We start from the raw sequence: 15885 nt of genomic DNA, 5'->3' as shown, positions 1-15885 counted from the left end.
AACCCTGATTCAGCATAGAAAGTTAAGCACATGCTTAAGTTCTTTGCTGGATGGAGGACTATGTTTGGGCGTGCAGAAATTTGTTCCATGGTGGCTTAAGCAAAGTTTAGAGTAGAAAAGTATTAATTGCATCCTTGCATTGATTTGAGTGGTACTGCTTATATGCATGCAGTTAAGGATGTGAGGCTTCGCAAGATCAGGTTAAAACATTTACAATGTTTTGTGTTTCAGAACTGACTCACGCTAGTCCAGTGACTTTGGCAATGGAAAATGGAGATATGTTGAAAATATTAAAACTGTTAAATGACTTGGGGCCCTGGGATAGTCCTCTGTTGTTGGCACATGCTCAAAGGTCTGTAGTGCGTGACTTTTTTTTCCATGTTGGTTAATATGACAAATTACAGACTGTCAATTCACTTTCTGAGTAGCAGCCATGTTAGTCTGTATCCGCAAAAAGAACAGGAGTACTTGTGGCACCTTAAAGACTAACAAATTTATTTTAGCATGAGCTTTCGTGAGCTACAGCTCACTTCTTCGGATGCATAGAATGGAACACACAGACAGGAGATATTTATACATACAGAGAACATGAAAAGGTGGAAGTATGCATAACAGGAAAAGTCTAATCAATTGAGATGAGCTATCATCAGCAGGAGGAAAAAAAACTTTTTGAAGTGATAATTAAGATGTCCCATAGAAGGTGTGAGGAGAACTTAACATAGGGAAATAACAGATTGACAGAGCCAGAAGAGTACCCAGAAGCCACCTACTACAGGACTGGCCTAAAAAGTAGTAGGTGGCTTCTGGGTACTCTTCTGGCTCTGTCGATCTGTTTTTTCACTTCAGCAGGTGAAGTGAAGCTTCACTTACCCAGAAGCCACCTACTACAGGACAGGCCTAAAAAAGAAAATAAGAGAACGCCACTAGCCATCACCTACAGCCCCCAACTAAAACCTCTCCAGCGCATCATCAAAGATCTACAACCTATCCTTAAAGATGATCCCTCACTCTCACAGATCTTGGGAGACAGGCCAGTCCTCGCTTATAGACAGCCTCCCAACCTGAAGCAAATACTCACCAGCAACCGCACACCATACAATATAAACGCTGACCCAGGAACCTATCCTTGCAACTAAGCCCGATGCCAGCTCTGTCCACATATCCATTCAAGTGACACCATCATAGGACCTAATCACATCAGACACACCATCAGGGGCTCGTACACCTGCACATCTTCCAACGTGATATATGCCATCATGTGCCAGCAATGCCCCTCTGCCATGTACATTGGCCAAACCGGACAGTCTCTACGCAAAAGAATAAATGGACACAAATCTGATATCAGGAATCATAACATTCAAAAACCAGTGGGAGAACACTTCAGCCTCTCTAACCACTCAGTGACAGACTTGAAGGTGGCAATTTTGCAACAAAAAAACTTCAAAAACAGACTCCAAAGAGAAACTGCTGAACTCAAATTAATATGCAAATTAGATACAATTAACTCTGGCCTAAACAGAGACTGGGAATGGTTGGGTCATTACACTAATTGAATCTATTTCCCTATGTTAAGTTCTCCTCATACCTTCTATGGGCCATCTTAATTATTACTTCAAAAAGTTTTTTTTTCCTCCTGCTGATGATAGCTCATCTCAATTGATTAGACTTTTCCTGTTGGTATGCATACTTCCACCTTTTCATGTTCTCTGTATGTATGAATATCTCCTGTCTGTGTGTTCCATTCTGTGCATCCGAAGAAGTGAGCTGTAGCTCACGAAAGCTCATGCTAAAATAAATTTGTTAGTCTTTAAGGTGCCACAAGTACTCCTGTTCAATTCACTTTCTGTTTGCCTTGCTCTGGATTTATATTCCCACTAGCCTCTTCAGTCTTTTGTGAGACTTTTTTGCAATGATAGTTCTAGTGTTAGCAGTTCAAGCAGAGGAACTTGAAACATGCTGGTAAATAAATTAGAATCTTGAAATAGAGTTGTATTTTCTTATCACAGTGGCAATCTTGCTGTGATTTGGCATTAAAGATGTCTTTTTGTTTGTACAGGCTCTATGAAAAGTTTGGGGAAACAGCTGTAAGGCCCTTGATCAAGTTCTACCCATCAATCTTGCCCTCTGACATCATGCAGCTTTGTAGACATCACCCTGCCCACTTTTTAGCATATTTAGACAGCCTTGTTAAATCAAAGCCAGAAGATGAAAGGTAAAGGGGCTGCATGTGTGCTGTGTGCTTTTTTTTTCTTGTTGGGAAATGGTTACGTAATGAAAAGACTGGACATCATCCAGCTGTGTGGGGTTTTTTTAAATGTGCTGCTACTTTGCCTGCTCATTAAAAATAGAGTGGAACCTAACATTAAATAACCTTTTGTTTTGCCAGTTAATTTCTGTGCAACAGTCTCTTCCCATGTCGCCTCATTACAAAGCAGATTCCATTTTATCGAGATTTTTGTAACAACCCTTTAATGACTTAGTGTTTTATTAGACTGTAATGTATCAAATTAACTCAAATATGGCTGTATTCTGTAATATTTCTGAAGATTAAAGGAAACATAACTTGTCTAGAAATCATCCTTACAGTGCACTGATCATGAGTATTTTTAAATAGTATATACAAAGTTTATCACAATTCCATATTTGGTCAATTTAAAACCTGTGGATTTTCCCACTCTTTTTTAGGTCGTCCCTGCTTCAATCTCTTCTTAATCCTGAAGCATTGCGACTGGATTGGCTTTGTTTGGCAGTTTCTCATGATGCTCCACAAAGAACAAATACGGTGGATTCTGAAGGAAACCCTAGGTAAGGTAATAAATCACGTATATTTAATTGCTCTGCACAAACCAGACGTAGTTGTCCAGACTTGCTATGTGTTCCGTGGTGGAGCTGGCTACCTCAGAGTAATTTCACTTCCCTAGAGGGTGAAATTCACCCCCAATGGAGAGAATCCCCATAAAGCCTTCAATTAAGCAAAGGTCTGTAAGTGAGGCATAGTCTTGCCTTAGCCCTTCTGCGGTAGGTTGAATTTCACTCTAGGGTGTGTTACCTCATGTACCTGAAGATGTTTAACAGCAGCAACCAAAGAATTAAACAACTTTCCTATCTTCATAATCCAGGCAGGAATGATCTCTTTAACGACTATAAATACATCTCTCTCTGAAGAAACTGCCACTTTGTTTTTAAGAATCATTTTCAGAGTGTTTCTGGGGAACACATTTTTTAAAATGTGTGAAATTCCCGTACTGGCTCAGTTGGAGTATAAAAAATGCCCTTTTTCGAGTGAGCTGTGCGCATGCCTCCTAATGGTGATGCTGCTACACAAAAAGGCCACATTAACTTTTCTCTGTCCCTCTCTAATCACAGGGAAAATCTCATTTTAAGTGAGTCTGTCAAGAAGATAGCTGGACACACTGCTCTTTGAATTAATATTGTCAAAACTTCATGTGAAAGATGAAACAATTCCATTCATCTGTTTGGCCTCCTGATAAAAAACAGTTTTTTTAAGTCATGAGACTGTTAACATTTAACTTGTGAATTAAACTCTCTTCCCAGACCACGTTCACATTTGTTTACCTGGGGCTATAGCCAACTGATTTTGCTTCTGATTAAACTCCCAGCTGATTTTGTAACAAAAGAGAGGATGGCTGACATCTGCAAGTCATATGGGTAAGTTGGACATTGTAGTTTACTGAAAAATTATGATTATTCTTGAAACTGGCTTAGTTGGTATCTTGGCCCACTGAATATACAAATGAAAGCCAATATGTTTCCTGCCAGTCTACTGTCAACTAAATTTATTTAAATGAAGTATTTTGTGGCTGGCTTTATTTAAGTGCCATCATGTATAGGTTATAAATAGCCAGTGTAAAATGTACCTCTGCGGTAATACCTCGCTTTGTAGCTAAGAAGTAACAAAGTCATGTTGTAGCAAGTACTACTCCATTACCTGTTAAGCTCTATTTACTCCCAACAAATGTTATTGACCTAAAATGTGACCAAGGCAATAACCCCAAAGCAAGTCACAAGGGTTGTACCTTCATAATTACACTAATGCCTCTCCCATATTTAACCTGCTTTAGCAGAGAGAAATTTACCCACCAGACTTCATGGACCTCTTGTATGCATAAAGACATTCCCTCTGTTCCTAATTACCTCCAGTACCTTATTTCCCTAATGACTTCCCTTCTTTTCCTTATGCAGCTCTTACCTCCATATGATGGTTGTTTTCCGCTTGACCCTTTCCCACTATCATTCACAAAAAAACCCTCACTGCAATATGGGACCTACATGTGCTTATCATTGAGCACTTATGACCTTTGTGAGGCTGGCGATTCTAGTTCATTCAATAAACTGACAGTTCTGGGGACTTACTGCATGGCCTATGTTTTGCCACATTGAAATTGCCAGGTTATGCCTAGTATTTGGGATTATTTGCTCTTACTGATGAGTTTGCTAAATCAGCATTTCATTACCAATGACTTTAGTTTAAAGCAGATATGTATTTGATTCTGGAAATCATCAGTCTCTTTTATTTAATTTTTTTAAGCTTTTGGCCTGGTTATCTCTCTCTCTGCTTGGAACTGGATAGAAGAATAGAAGCCTATACTAATATTGTTCATTTGGATGATATGAACCTGTTGGATGGAGAACATGGTTAGTGAATCTTAACCCGTGAGCACGCCAGTATAATACATGATCTATATTGACTATGTATTGATTACCGATTAAGTGTAGAGAATCATTTATCGAGAGTTGAATGATGAGAGTTTTAAGCACTGGTATAGCAAGATCACTCAGCGTTTTGTAACACTTTAATATAGTATATTGTACAGCATAAATATAATTGAGTGTATAAATCAGTGACCCTGTAGTTTAATTCTTGTCTTCTAACCAAACAGCAGTGTTTAAAAAACAAAAACAAAAAACCCCCATAGTCTTGTCTTGAGTGGTTCAAATCTCTTGACATTTTAATCAGATATTTTGGCTTCAGCTTTCCCTCTGAGTTTTTGTTGCCCAGTACCTTGGAGAATCAGCTAATTCGCTAGCACTATCTAGTGGTTTTTCTAGGTTATAGTGAGCAAGTTTCTGTATCAGAGGGCAGAATTGCAGTGAAAATCTACAATATCCTAAAAAGACACACAAAGGAATTCTTTGGCTCTTAGTTTAATCCAAAATCACAACAATGGCTATGAAAAAGCAGTTTTTAGTGCACAGTGGCCCTCAGCCCTAACAATTAGCTCCAATACATTTGAAAATGTTTTGTGTGACTGTCAAAAAATAAAATACATTTTAAGCCGTTTAACTAAGATATGAATGTAGAATATTGACTCTAGAAAACTAGCTCCTTTTAAATGCAAATAGATATAAAATTAGGTTTGCTACAAGCTTTTTCTCACAGATAACTACAGCCAGTCATTTAATTTTGCATTTAGGCTCAATTCCAGAGACTGTGGAAGAATGGAAGTTCCTTCTCCATCTTGCACAAAGTCGCAGCACTGATTTCCACTGTCATGGTACACAGAATGGGAATACTATCGGCAATGGTAGCACTAATTGGTCAAACTGCATTACTGTTGAAAATGTAGCTCTTTTGTTGGCTAAGGTAATTGGTCCAGATCGTGCCTTGCCAGTACTGCAGGAGTGTGATTTGACGGCAGAATTGTCTGAGAGATTTACCAGGATCTGCGAAATACTGAGAATTGCTGAAAAAAGGCAAAGGTAAGATGTGTGTATAGAGAACAGTTTATTGATATTTCACTCAGTGCCATCCTAGGCCATAGTTTTCTTTCATTAAATTTAAAAAAGAAGTGAAAACACTTCATATTTCCGCTCCAAGAGTATAAACAGTGTTAGAGTGGTAAAACTTCCTGAAAATACTTCTGTCCCCAATTTAAGCGGTATATTTGAGACATGTAGCTTAAAAATGGAAAATATATTCAGAATAAATGTTTCCCCCCCAAAAAAAAGGGTGGGTGGGTGTGTGGAATAAATGACTAAACTATCAAATGTCCACTGCTGAAGAATTCAGAAACTCCTTACCTGTACTACATCCTCCTAGATCTAGACTGCTCTGATGGCTGCTTCATAAATGCTGTAATAGTGCAATGAGACATTACAGTATTTGGAATTTGGGACTGTACTTACATTGTTGCTGTCGAAGTAGTTCACCTGCAGATACACTGTTTAACTCCTTTATGTTTTTGCATGCATGCTTTTTTAAAAAAGTGGAATTAAGTGAATTAAGTTCTAGAAGATGGCACTTGTAACATAGATTTCAATAGGACCTTTTCATCAGTCCTGAGTGGTGGTTACAAGCAAGAGTGAAGGCCTGGAATCTAGGAAGCCCTAAATATTAGCCTTAAATAAAAAAAATAAAATCCCTTGTATCTTCTATTTTCTGTTATTTACGGTTTGCCACTCATGTTGTCTATTCAGATTAGGGAAAAATCTTTAAAGGCAGGGGCATGATAGGGCTCTCTCTGAAACTGAATTATATTTATCACTGCATCAGCCAGTTTAAACTCTTTCTAAAAGCTAGTATCCAGCAAATTAGTAAATAATATGTTTGATTTTTTTTTCCTCTTTTGTCTGTAGAGCCCTGATACAGTCCATGTTGGAAAGGTGTGACCGTTTTCTGTGGTCTCAGCAGGCATAGCAAATATGCCAGGAAACAGTGAAATTGCCTCTTAAGTTTTCATCACCTCTAAGAAACAAACTCTTGTCCACACAATAATGTATTCAGCTACACTGCATGAAAATAGCACCTGAATTGAGTTTTCTTCTACAGCTCTTCCTAAATAGTTTAAAATGTGCTTTTAAAACAGGATTCAGAAATTGTTAGATTGAAATACTCCGATGTTTGTTGAAATTAAGACCACAAGTGTCCTAACAGATTTGGTTTTTTTACAATAGGATTAAAAGTGCTGAATGAATTTGGTAATAACTCTGAATGAATTAAAACAGTTGGTTAAAAGTATAGTCCTTTGAACATTAAATTAGGTTTGAAAATAGTGCATTTTGCCTTCCGCAACTCTTCTGTAGGTTGGTTAAGATGTAAATTTCAAAAGGATTAATTCTGTGTATATTGCCAGCATGAGCACCCAAACTGTTTTCCCATCTGACATTCACTTTTGTCAATAGCTGCAGTGAATGCATGCAAGAATGCAGATTTTTCCTTAATTGTATAGAATATCTACTCTTTTGATTTATTTATTGGAATAGCTACAGCTTTATCTTAAGAGCTATGTAAAATAATGTTATGGGGTATTGATTGCATAGTGTAGAAATATGCATTAAATCTTTGAAATACTCATTTATTAATAGACCACTGGAAAAAAGTGTAAACACAGCATTTGTAAATTGTAGGAATCTGTCACGAGGTCATCTTCAGATGAGTTACCACACAGATCAACATATCTTTAGATGTCAATATTTCATAACTGATTTTTTTATCTTTTTGGAAGAAATAATGCAACTGCATACCTTTTTGTCTAAATTGCCTTTTAAAAAGTATTTTAAAGGGAGGCTGTCAAGTTAAGAATCATATTTTTAAAAAACCTTTACCACTGTTAAGATAAACATTAGATTATTAAAACTGAATATTTAAAACACCCAATTTTACTTAATCATTTGCAAAAAATAGCTTTATACCTCTTCTGTTTACTCTGAACTTCCTAGAGCTGAGATAGTGAAAACAGACTAGTGAGATTACTTTTGGTTTTAGCTCATTTCAATTTAGAGCCTTATTCACTAGCACAATGCTGTCTTTTTTTTTCCTCCTACACCAGCATTTTCTGAGTAAATTTATTTGACAGTATCCCTTTAAAATAAGAGCCTTTATATGTTTTATGTATATAGTTTTGTCTCCATTGTTTGCTGCATTCCAAATTAATGATTTTATTTTATTTAAAATTTAATTATTTTTTGGTCAATGTAAGTTTTATCTGTAAAGTTTGGTCTGATATATAAAACTGCAGTTGGATGGGTAACCTCTTTGTCTCAATTGCGAGAACAAGTCACTCCCTTATGATGGAGCGTTTCATAGCTCCTCTGGTGTGGGAATAAATGTCTACAGAAATAGGTCCAGTGACAGGTATTTCATACCTTAAGGTTCCTGTCTGTGAAAAGCCAACAAAACGTCTTCTTTCGACTTCAGTATTTCCTGGGGTAGAGATTTTCAGCTAAAGTTTGGAAACAGCACAAATGTGCCATCCTATCCCTTCAGACACCCCATGGTCTTATTTATCATAGGTGTAAAAAGGATTGGAAGTCAGCAGGGCCGGCTCCAGGTTTTTTGCTGCCACAAGGAAGAAAAATAAAAGCTGCCCCCAAAGGGCTGGAATGCTGCCCCTTGAGAAGTGCCGCCCCAAGCACATGCTTGGAATGCTGGTGCCTAGAGCCGGCCTTGGTAGTCAGATACTCCTCTGCCATCCTAACTTTGGTATTGATATGCCATGAGGCTTAGAACAAATCATTTTACCTTTCTGTGCCTGTTTCCCTACCTCTAAAATGAGGACATTTCTACCTCATGTGGGTGTTAGAATTAATTGGTTCAGTTTTATACAGCACTTCAAAGAAGTAAAGATCTATATAAGAAGTAAAATTTATATAAGTGGAAGAATCATCTGTCTCAGGAAAATACAGAACCAGTTCTCTTTGGGAAAAGTCTAGTGAAATCTCTTCAGCTTAGAGGGTGAAGATGTCATGTCAGGAAAAACAGCTGAAAGCTTTGTGTACATAATGACTTTTATTTTAAAATGCACAGTTAACAATGCTGACTTTTACAATATATCACAAACTTTCTTTCAAAGAGCTTGTTTTTCATTTTGCATAGCACTGTTAGTATTAACCACTATTATACAATATTTTTAAGTGTATTGCACCTAAAATGAACTTGTATTCATGGTTTCAACTAATTTTAAGAGGTTTCAATAAAAAAAAGTGTTTCTGACTTAGTCTTGATTTCCTTATTTCTATTTGAATAAGATGTGAAGTATACCTGAACAGATTGTGACTTCATCGGAGGAAATGCTGCGGTTGCACACTGCAAGCATAAGAATGAAAAGTCTCTCACCCAGATACGTTCTGAGCCACTTAACACGTGTTTAACCTTTTTGGCTAATTCTTTGTGAAATCGTGTCACTTGGCTTAATAGTAAGATTGTCTGTATAGTGGGTTTGCATGTCAAGACAAGAATCCAAGTATGTTGGTCAGACTCCAAAAGAGGTGTAGTTGCAATAATACCTAAGTGAATTTACTTTTTTGTACATTGTTTAACAGAAGAAAAAAAAATACAGAAGACCCAACTGTCAAATAGTATACATGAAAGAAACAGAACACTATATCCCCTCTCTTAGAGAAATCACCAGCCACTCTGTATCCAGTAAAAGCATCTTGACTCCTCAGGAGGTAAGCTGGATGCAGGACTCCTTAAGACACTAGAAGGCGTGTTAATACTCCGACTTGTGTTTTAGCTGTAATTAGGTTTTATTAGATCATGGGGTTTCACAAACAGAGCAGTCATGGGTTTAATTGGAGGTATTACCCTTCAAGTGTGAGAACAGCACTTTATTCTGATGCTTAGCTGTCCTCTGCTGGACAAATTGAAAGATCTTTCTTGATCTGTGACTGAAACTCATTAGATACCCTAATCATCTGTTTTACTGGAATGCCCAGGCTCACTTCCAAGTTTCCACAATAAGCCTAGCCTTTTGGATATCCTCTGAGTGAGGTGGGTTAGGTCTCAAAAGATAAGGCAACCTCGCTGAGAATCAGTAGAATTGGGTTCTATGAGTGAGTGCCGTGGCCTTTGATCTATTACTTCTTTGTATCTCAGTTTCTCTACTTGTAAACTGAAGCTTTTAAAAGAAAAAAACATTCTGTAAGAACAACCCTGAATTTCACTGAATTATGCATATTACTGAATTGACAACTGTATACATGGAACAGATGAAGGTTTTAACATTGAGGAATATTAAAGGACTGTCTGCATGATACTGTAAATTACCAGCACTCTGCTTCGTACTGTTTGCACCTTAACTGTGCAGGTCCGAAGGCAGTTGGCTGGCCTCCTGCATGGCAAAGTTAGCCACAGCAGCTTACTCTTTCTTAGGACATCAGTTAAAAAGCACCGAAAAATCATACCAATCAGTGTTTAAAGATAAGGTGAGATTCTTAAACCCTCATGCCTGCCAAATCCAAAGTGTTGTTACAAGGAACTTCCTTTTTTTCTTACCAAATGTTAATTGTTTATCTCCAGTCATTTTGCTCTTCAAGCTTTTTTGTTACAATAGAACAAAATGTACTGAATGCATTTTGTTTCAAATTAATAATAATAATAATAAAAAAGTTTCCCTTTGGGTGGAGACCAGGCCTGTAAAATTTCAGTCCAGAAGCTTGAATGTTTTCAGAATATTGAGTGAATGAAAAGAGGGCTAAAGGAAACATGTAGATCACCTTAAATACCACTGTTCAGAGAGCTCCAGCTATACAACCCACTGCTGCTTTAAAAGATGATGTGCAGTGTCTCTGGTAGGCAGATCATAGATGGTCTGAAAAACTAATGTATTTACAATAAGTGGTATCCAGCAAATTCAGTTCATCTAAGGGAAAATGCAGGTGTAGCTCAGGGACTACTGAGCTTCTAAATCTCTCCAGCTTTGTTACTACAAGTAGTAAATGCTATCCAGGATTACAGTACCTAGGAGTTATCTTTCCCTTTTTTACAAGACTAGTTGGAATTTGTCTAGAAAAGTGTAGATGCTCGTGGGAATAAAATGAGTAAGATTAAAGGAAAATTACATGATTCAGCCTATGTCATTTTGCTGTCAAGGCTGTTACTGTCGAACATAAACACTTCCAAAAGCTTCCAGAAAGCTCAAAGCCAGATTGGTCAACAGGGCATTGAGCATGGACAATACAGCTACGGTCTGTGTTTGCAAGTCACAGAATTCTGTTGGACTAGTGAACAGGACTGATTTAGCACTGTTTCACAACACCTTCCCAATCATGATGACATTCCCATAAGAACCACATTGACCATTTACAAGATCTGCTGTTTAGTTTGCAAACTTTAGAGGGCCAAGTCTGACCTGAACTAGTAGATATTTACCTGCATTTTTGCAGTTAGAATCAATAACAGTTTTACATATCGCCCATGCACTGATTGGAGAATGTAAACTGTATTTACTCCATTTAAATAACATTTTGATAGTTAAGATTGTTTTTTATCACAAATGAAAACATTTTACATAGTAACCTGAATTACTGATAGAGCTGATGATTCCAATCCACAGGTAATATTTTGAATGAAAAGATATTTTTGTAACTCTTCATGTAACTGCATCTAACTTATGGCTTAAATCTTGCCAACAAAGCTACACATTAAGTTAACTGCTATTCAGACAAATTAACCTCTCCCTTTAGTGATCATAATGGTGGTAATAAAAGCTAGTTGATTTTACTCAAAGTTCAACATTTTGACAAATTTCCATCTAAATTTAAAAGGGGAAAAATTAAAATGTCTGCAAAGATGACATCCCATTTCTGACCAGCTCTGGTCATTTAAGTTTTATTATTTATTTCTATTACCATAGCCTCTTGAAGCCAAAGTCATGGACCAGGACCCGTTGGCTAGGCACTGTACAAACAATTATATATAAGGATAAAACTGATTTGGTGTTTATGGTCCATGCCAGATGATTACTTAAAACTTCTGCATAAAAATTATATAAAGCATTACTCATTTCATGAATTAAAAAAAAAATAGAAGCAAGTCAGAAAAAGTGACTGCCTGCAACTTCCAGTAAATGATGGACATTTCATCATATCAGGCATTGGTTAAGTAATTGATCCTTCTCTCTACAGAGAGACAATACAGACATTGACCAACTGAAAGCAGGAAGCCTCAAGAAGAAATAAGGGAATTTACTGCAGTAAATTCCCAACAGAAGCAATGTTTGTTTGCATTCAACAAGCAAATAATTGCCCAATTTGAATTTAGCCATGTTTCTGTAAATTATTTCCTTTTTGCTCTGTGAGATAAGGCTTCCTATAAATAAAGTACCATTTTTCTTGTGAGAATCCATCAGAAAGAACTCAATTTTTCAGGAGCTTTGCAATATAGCACCGGTAAGTTTAATTCTAATTTGAAACTTCATATTTATACCATTTTAACTTGCTTTGTATTCAGTTTTTTTCTTATAACAAGTGATTTTTATGATCTAGAAACTGTTACCCAGAAACTAAAACTTCTATATTTACATCTTAGCTCTGAGATGGATGCTGTGATGGCAGAGAGCATTTCATTTTTCTAAGCAGAAATCATCACTTTGGTAACTTTTCTGAATTGTGTGTGATCCTTTTGATCCATGTACCTGCTCTAAAGCGGTTATAAGAGGAATGAACATTATGGCTGGAGTCTTTAAAATATTGCCCAGTTTTATGACATATACTCTCCTTCTATTACAGCCTAAATAAGTGAACTATGAAGTTCTACAACTGCATGTTGTTATTGTCGCTGGTACTCTGTGTCAGTGCCCAGAACTGGTTCACTGATGCTGGAGCATTCATAAGGGATGCTTATCGAGGTATGCTTTTTACTCACTGCATGTTCATCCTCCAAACTGTTCTCAAAAGTTATGTGCAGGCAGAATGGTGTAGCTATTAATAAAATTAATAAAAACCCAACAAAGCCAAGCCAGAGACAGAAGCTCTAGAACAATTTTTTATACATTCTGGTAAATAAAAAATTTACTCAGTTCTTCACAAAAAGATACATTAGATTATTTTCTGATCCCTTAAAAAGATGCAGTTTTACGTCCCTCATTGGGAGTCCAAGCACAAGGCTGCTGAATCAAAGCAAATCAGATGGCAGGTATGGGCCATAGATTGTCCTATGGATCATAATTAAACAGATATTATCACCGGACAAGGTTCATTTAACATTTAGCAAGATGTTTAACTGCAACCTGTGCACCCAACTGACCATGTTCTTACTTTAACTGTTGCAATTGCCTGATGTGGATATCAGTGGGTCTAGTAAAATCTGGAGGCATAAAAATGCATTGATAACTAATGGTAACCTTTTATTTGTTAGTTCTTGGTTTTGTGAGAGGTGTATGCCATTCCCAGTAAAGGAAATACAGCATACTGAAATTGTTCAATTGCTGCAAAACCCTGGAATAGACACTCCTACAAATGCCTTAAATGGATTTAGTTTAACTAAATTGGTTTCTAAACAGGTTTAGTTACATTGATGGAGAAACTGTCTGTAAACAAAGCCCTAAAGGAGACCGATGCTTCTAACTTGGAATCACACCTCTACTCCGTTGTCCTGGTGACCCTTAGAAAAGCACTGAGAGAAATTTGAGGGTTTCTTTGTCCCAAAGATATTGCAACAGAGTTTTGTGGAGATTCTATGGTTTTGAGAGAGCCTTCTCAAAGGAACTCCTTTCCATCTCCTCCTCCAAAGATGTCACCTGGTGGAAGCTACAGTTAATAAAGCATAAATAGCTGCAAATCCCCGTATCTCTAAAGGGAGGCCTGGGTACCAAAGAAAGTTGGGCAAATTTTTGGGGGGGACAAATATTAAATTCACCAAAAAATGCATTACCGGGGGGACACTGCAACTTTTTGCAAATTTTGGTCAAATTTGGCAAATAGTTTAGGCTGGAAAAAAAACTTGAAAACTAATAATTTTCACAGTGGCCTATTCTGACATTTTGCTGCAAAAATGTTTATTCAGATCAACCTGAACAATTGTTTTTGTTTTTCATTTTGATGAGAAAAACCATAACAAATCAGTTTTGGTTGAAACTAAACAGTCTTTTTTGGATTTCTCAGATCTTCCACTGAACCAAAAAATCAAGTATTTACTCAGTGGTATATAGGAGCCTTTCTGCCTTCTCTAGAAGCACTATACTTGGAAACCACTGTGGTGACGTGACTAGAATGGTGCTTGACTGCTTCAGAGGAATGTGGGTGGAATAACCTCAAAGTTTTGTTTTAAATTTGCCGTTTCTCTATAATCCTTTCTCTCCTCTCCAGGCGCTGAGGATATGTGGCGTGCATACAGCGACATGCGGGAAGCGAATTATAAAAATGCAGATAAATATTTCCATGCTCGTGGGAATTATGATGCTGCCCAAAGAGGGCCTGGCGGTAAATGGATAGCAGAAGTTATTAGGTAATGGATTCTACTTGGATTATGAGTTAAAAGTTGGTAAAGAGCTATGCGATCAAATTATTATAAAGTAGATTGTAATTCATAATTAGTTATTGTCCTGTTTGATGTGAGGACATTTTTATTTAACCTCTGGCGAAGTGTGAAGACTGTGCCCATTCTTGAGTTGTAAAGGTGATTTCTGAGCTGACCTATTTGGATATGTTCTGATATCAGATCTCATTACTACGTGCTAGGAGACTGATGTTTTCACCCCAGGGCTTTTAAAATTTAAATAATTGCAGGACCTCACTTTAATCTAGAACTGGTACATATTGCCCTTGGTATTTCATCCAAGAAAACTATCATCATAGGTTCACTTGTTTTAAAATATTGCTGTTGAACGTGATGACTATGATACAAAGGAGCTTATGAGGAGTGGGTAGAACTTAGTGGAGGCAAGTAATGGGAAAGCTTTTTAATTCACAACTACTGCACTGATGCACTTCTGGGATGACTTCTGCTATTCACAGACAGGCTAAGATTTGTGTCTGTGTTTGTGTGTGACACGGTAGCTGAGCTACTATCTTTTATTGGAACAACTTGTGTTGGTGAGGTATTTGTGCGGGTCCTCAGTTTTATGGAAAAGTAGAGATTAAGCTGTAGGGGAGAAGTGAAAAGTAAATCCTTTAGTTATTGAGATTTAATAATAAACTGTCTAAGATAATCTTTGTCTCCTCTTTCCAGTGATGCTAGGGAACGTTGGCAAGGTGGCAATAGTGGCAGAGGAGCAGAAGACACACGTCAAGACCAGGAGGCAAATGCATGGGGCAGAAGTGGAGGAGACCCAAACCGCTACAGACCAGAGGGCCTTCCCACGAAATACTAATGCAGTCTGCAATACTTTACAATGGTTCAAATTTTCTACCATCTGTGCAAAACCACAATAAATACAATCTTAAATTTCTGAAGCTCTCAGTGAATGAACAAACATCCTCAACTACATTAGAAAGGATAAAAAGCAATATACATACACATTTTTCATGATTTGGGGCCAAAGGTAACCCTTAACTGCCCAGGATTTGGGCAGATTGAGTAAAGGACAATCATTAAATAATTTGTTGCATATTCCTGTGAAGCAGGGGGCACTGGCCACTGTCAGAGACAGGCTACTGGATTACTGTGATCCATTATGATAATTCTCCTTGTTGTTGTTATCCCCATTTTACAAACAGGGATCTGACAGATGTTAATTGACTTGCTTAACATCACAGGGGAGTCTACAGAAGAGCTAGGAATGGAGTCCAGTCCTCTAATTATAAGACCATCCTACCAGGCTAATTAGTTTGGGGCGTAAAAACCACCATACAAAGGTTTAGGTATCATGGCAAAACCAGAAATTTTGGGGGCAGGTCAGGAGGAAAGTTAACATTTGAAATGAAAGGATGAAAACACATTTTCCATGGTGCTGGGAGTTTAGGTCCACTTTAATAAGCAGTAATGGTGCTTATATTTTAAAAGTATATATTTATTGTTATCAGGTGGGTAGAACCTCTGTTCCCTCTGAGGTCAGGCTAGCAAGGTTGGATCAAACTCACTGGATGAAATTTCCCATTGTTGCCGAAAAGCAGGAGTGAGTGGAAACAGCACCAGACAGGGGTGGCAAAACTAAGTTCAGGACTAGTTAATGTACATTGATAAAAACGTGGAAACATTATATG

General features: G+C 37.3%; 2 protein-coding genes and 1 long non-coding RNA gene across 7 annotated transcripts in view; 2 read left to right on the top strand and 1 right to left on the bottom strand.

Annotated features, from left to right (window-relative positions):
• The window catches only part of HPS5 (HPS5 biogenesis of lysosomal organelles complex 2 subunit 2), a 46263-nt gene extending 37310 nt beyond the window's left edge, over nucleotides 1-8953 (top strand). For 4 of the 5 annotated variants that reach the window (XM_045016167.1, XM_045016164.1, XM_045016166.1 and 1 more), the window contains exons 17-23: nucleotides 232-352; nucleotides 2057-2212; nucleotides 2686-2805; nucleotides 3556-3669; nucleotides 4550-4656; nucleotides 5436-5721; nucleotides 6598-8953. In XM_045016167.1, coding sequence (XP_044872102.1) covers nucleotides 232-352; nucleotides 2057-2212; nucleotides 2686-2805; nucleotides 3556-3669; nucleotides 4550-4656; nucleotides 5436-5721; nucleotides 6598-6658 — 965 coding nt within the window. In that variant the 3' untranslated portion in view covers nucleotides 6659-8953. The remainder of the gene's footprint in view (nucleotides 1-231; nucleotides 353-2056; nucleotides 2213-2685; nucleotides 2806-3555; nucleotides 3670-4549; nucleotides 4657-5435; nucleotides 5722-6597) is intronic. The other variant, XM_045016169.1, reaches the window with a different exon arrangement.
• LOC123370023 overlaps nucleotides 1-15885 on the bottom strand; it is a 29364-nt gene that overhangs the window by 10840 nt on the left and 2639 nt on the right. The window lies entirely within an intron of this gene.
• On the top strand, nucleotides 11977-15131 carry LOC123370021 (serum amyloid A protein-like). The gene is made up of 4 exons (XM_045016172.1): nucleotides 11977-12132; nucleotides 12472-12590; nucleotides 14050-14188; nucleotides 14912-15131. Exons 2-4 carry the CDS (start codon nucleotides 12488-12490, stop codon nucleotides 15051-15053), a joined length of 384 nt encoding a protein of 127 aa, XP_044872107.1. The 5' UTR covers nucleotides 11977-12132; nucleotides 12472-12487; the 3' UTR covers nucleotides 15054-15131.

Source organism: Mauremys mutica, chromosome 4 (assembly GCF_020497125.1).
Source record: "Mauremys mutica isolate MM-2020 ecotype Southern chromosome 4, ASM2049712v1, whole genome shotgun sequence".
NCBI lineage: Eukaryota > Metazoa > Chordata > Testudines > Geoemydidae > Mauremys > Mauremys mutica.
Note: the sequence above shows the minus strand (reverse complement) of the source record. Positions and strands in the feature narration are given on the sequence as shown.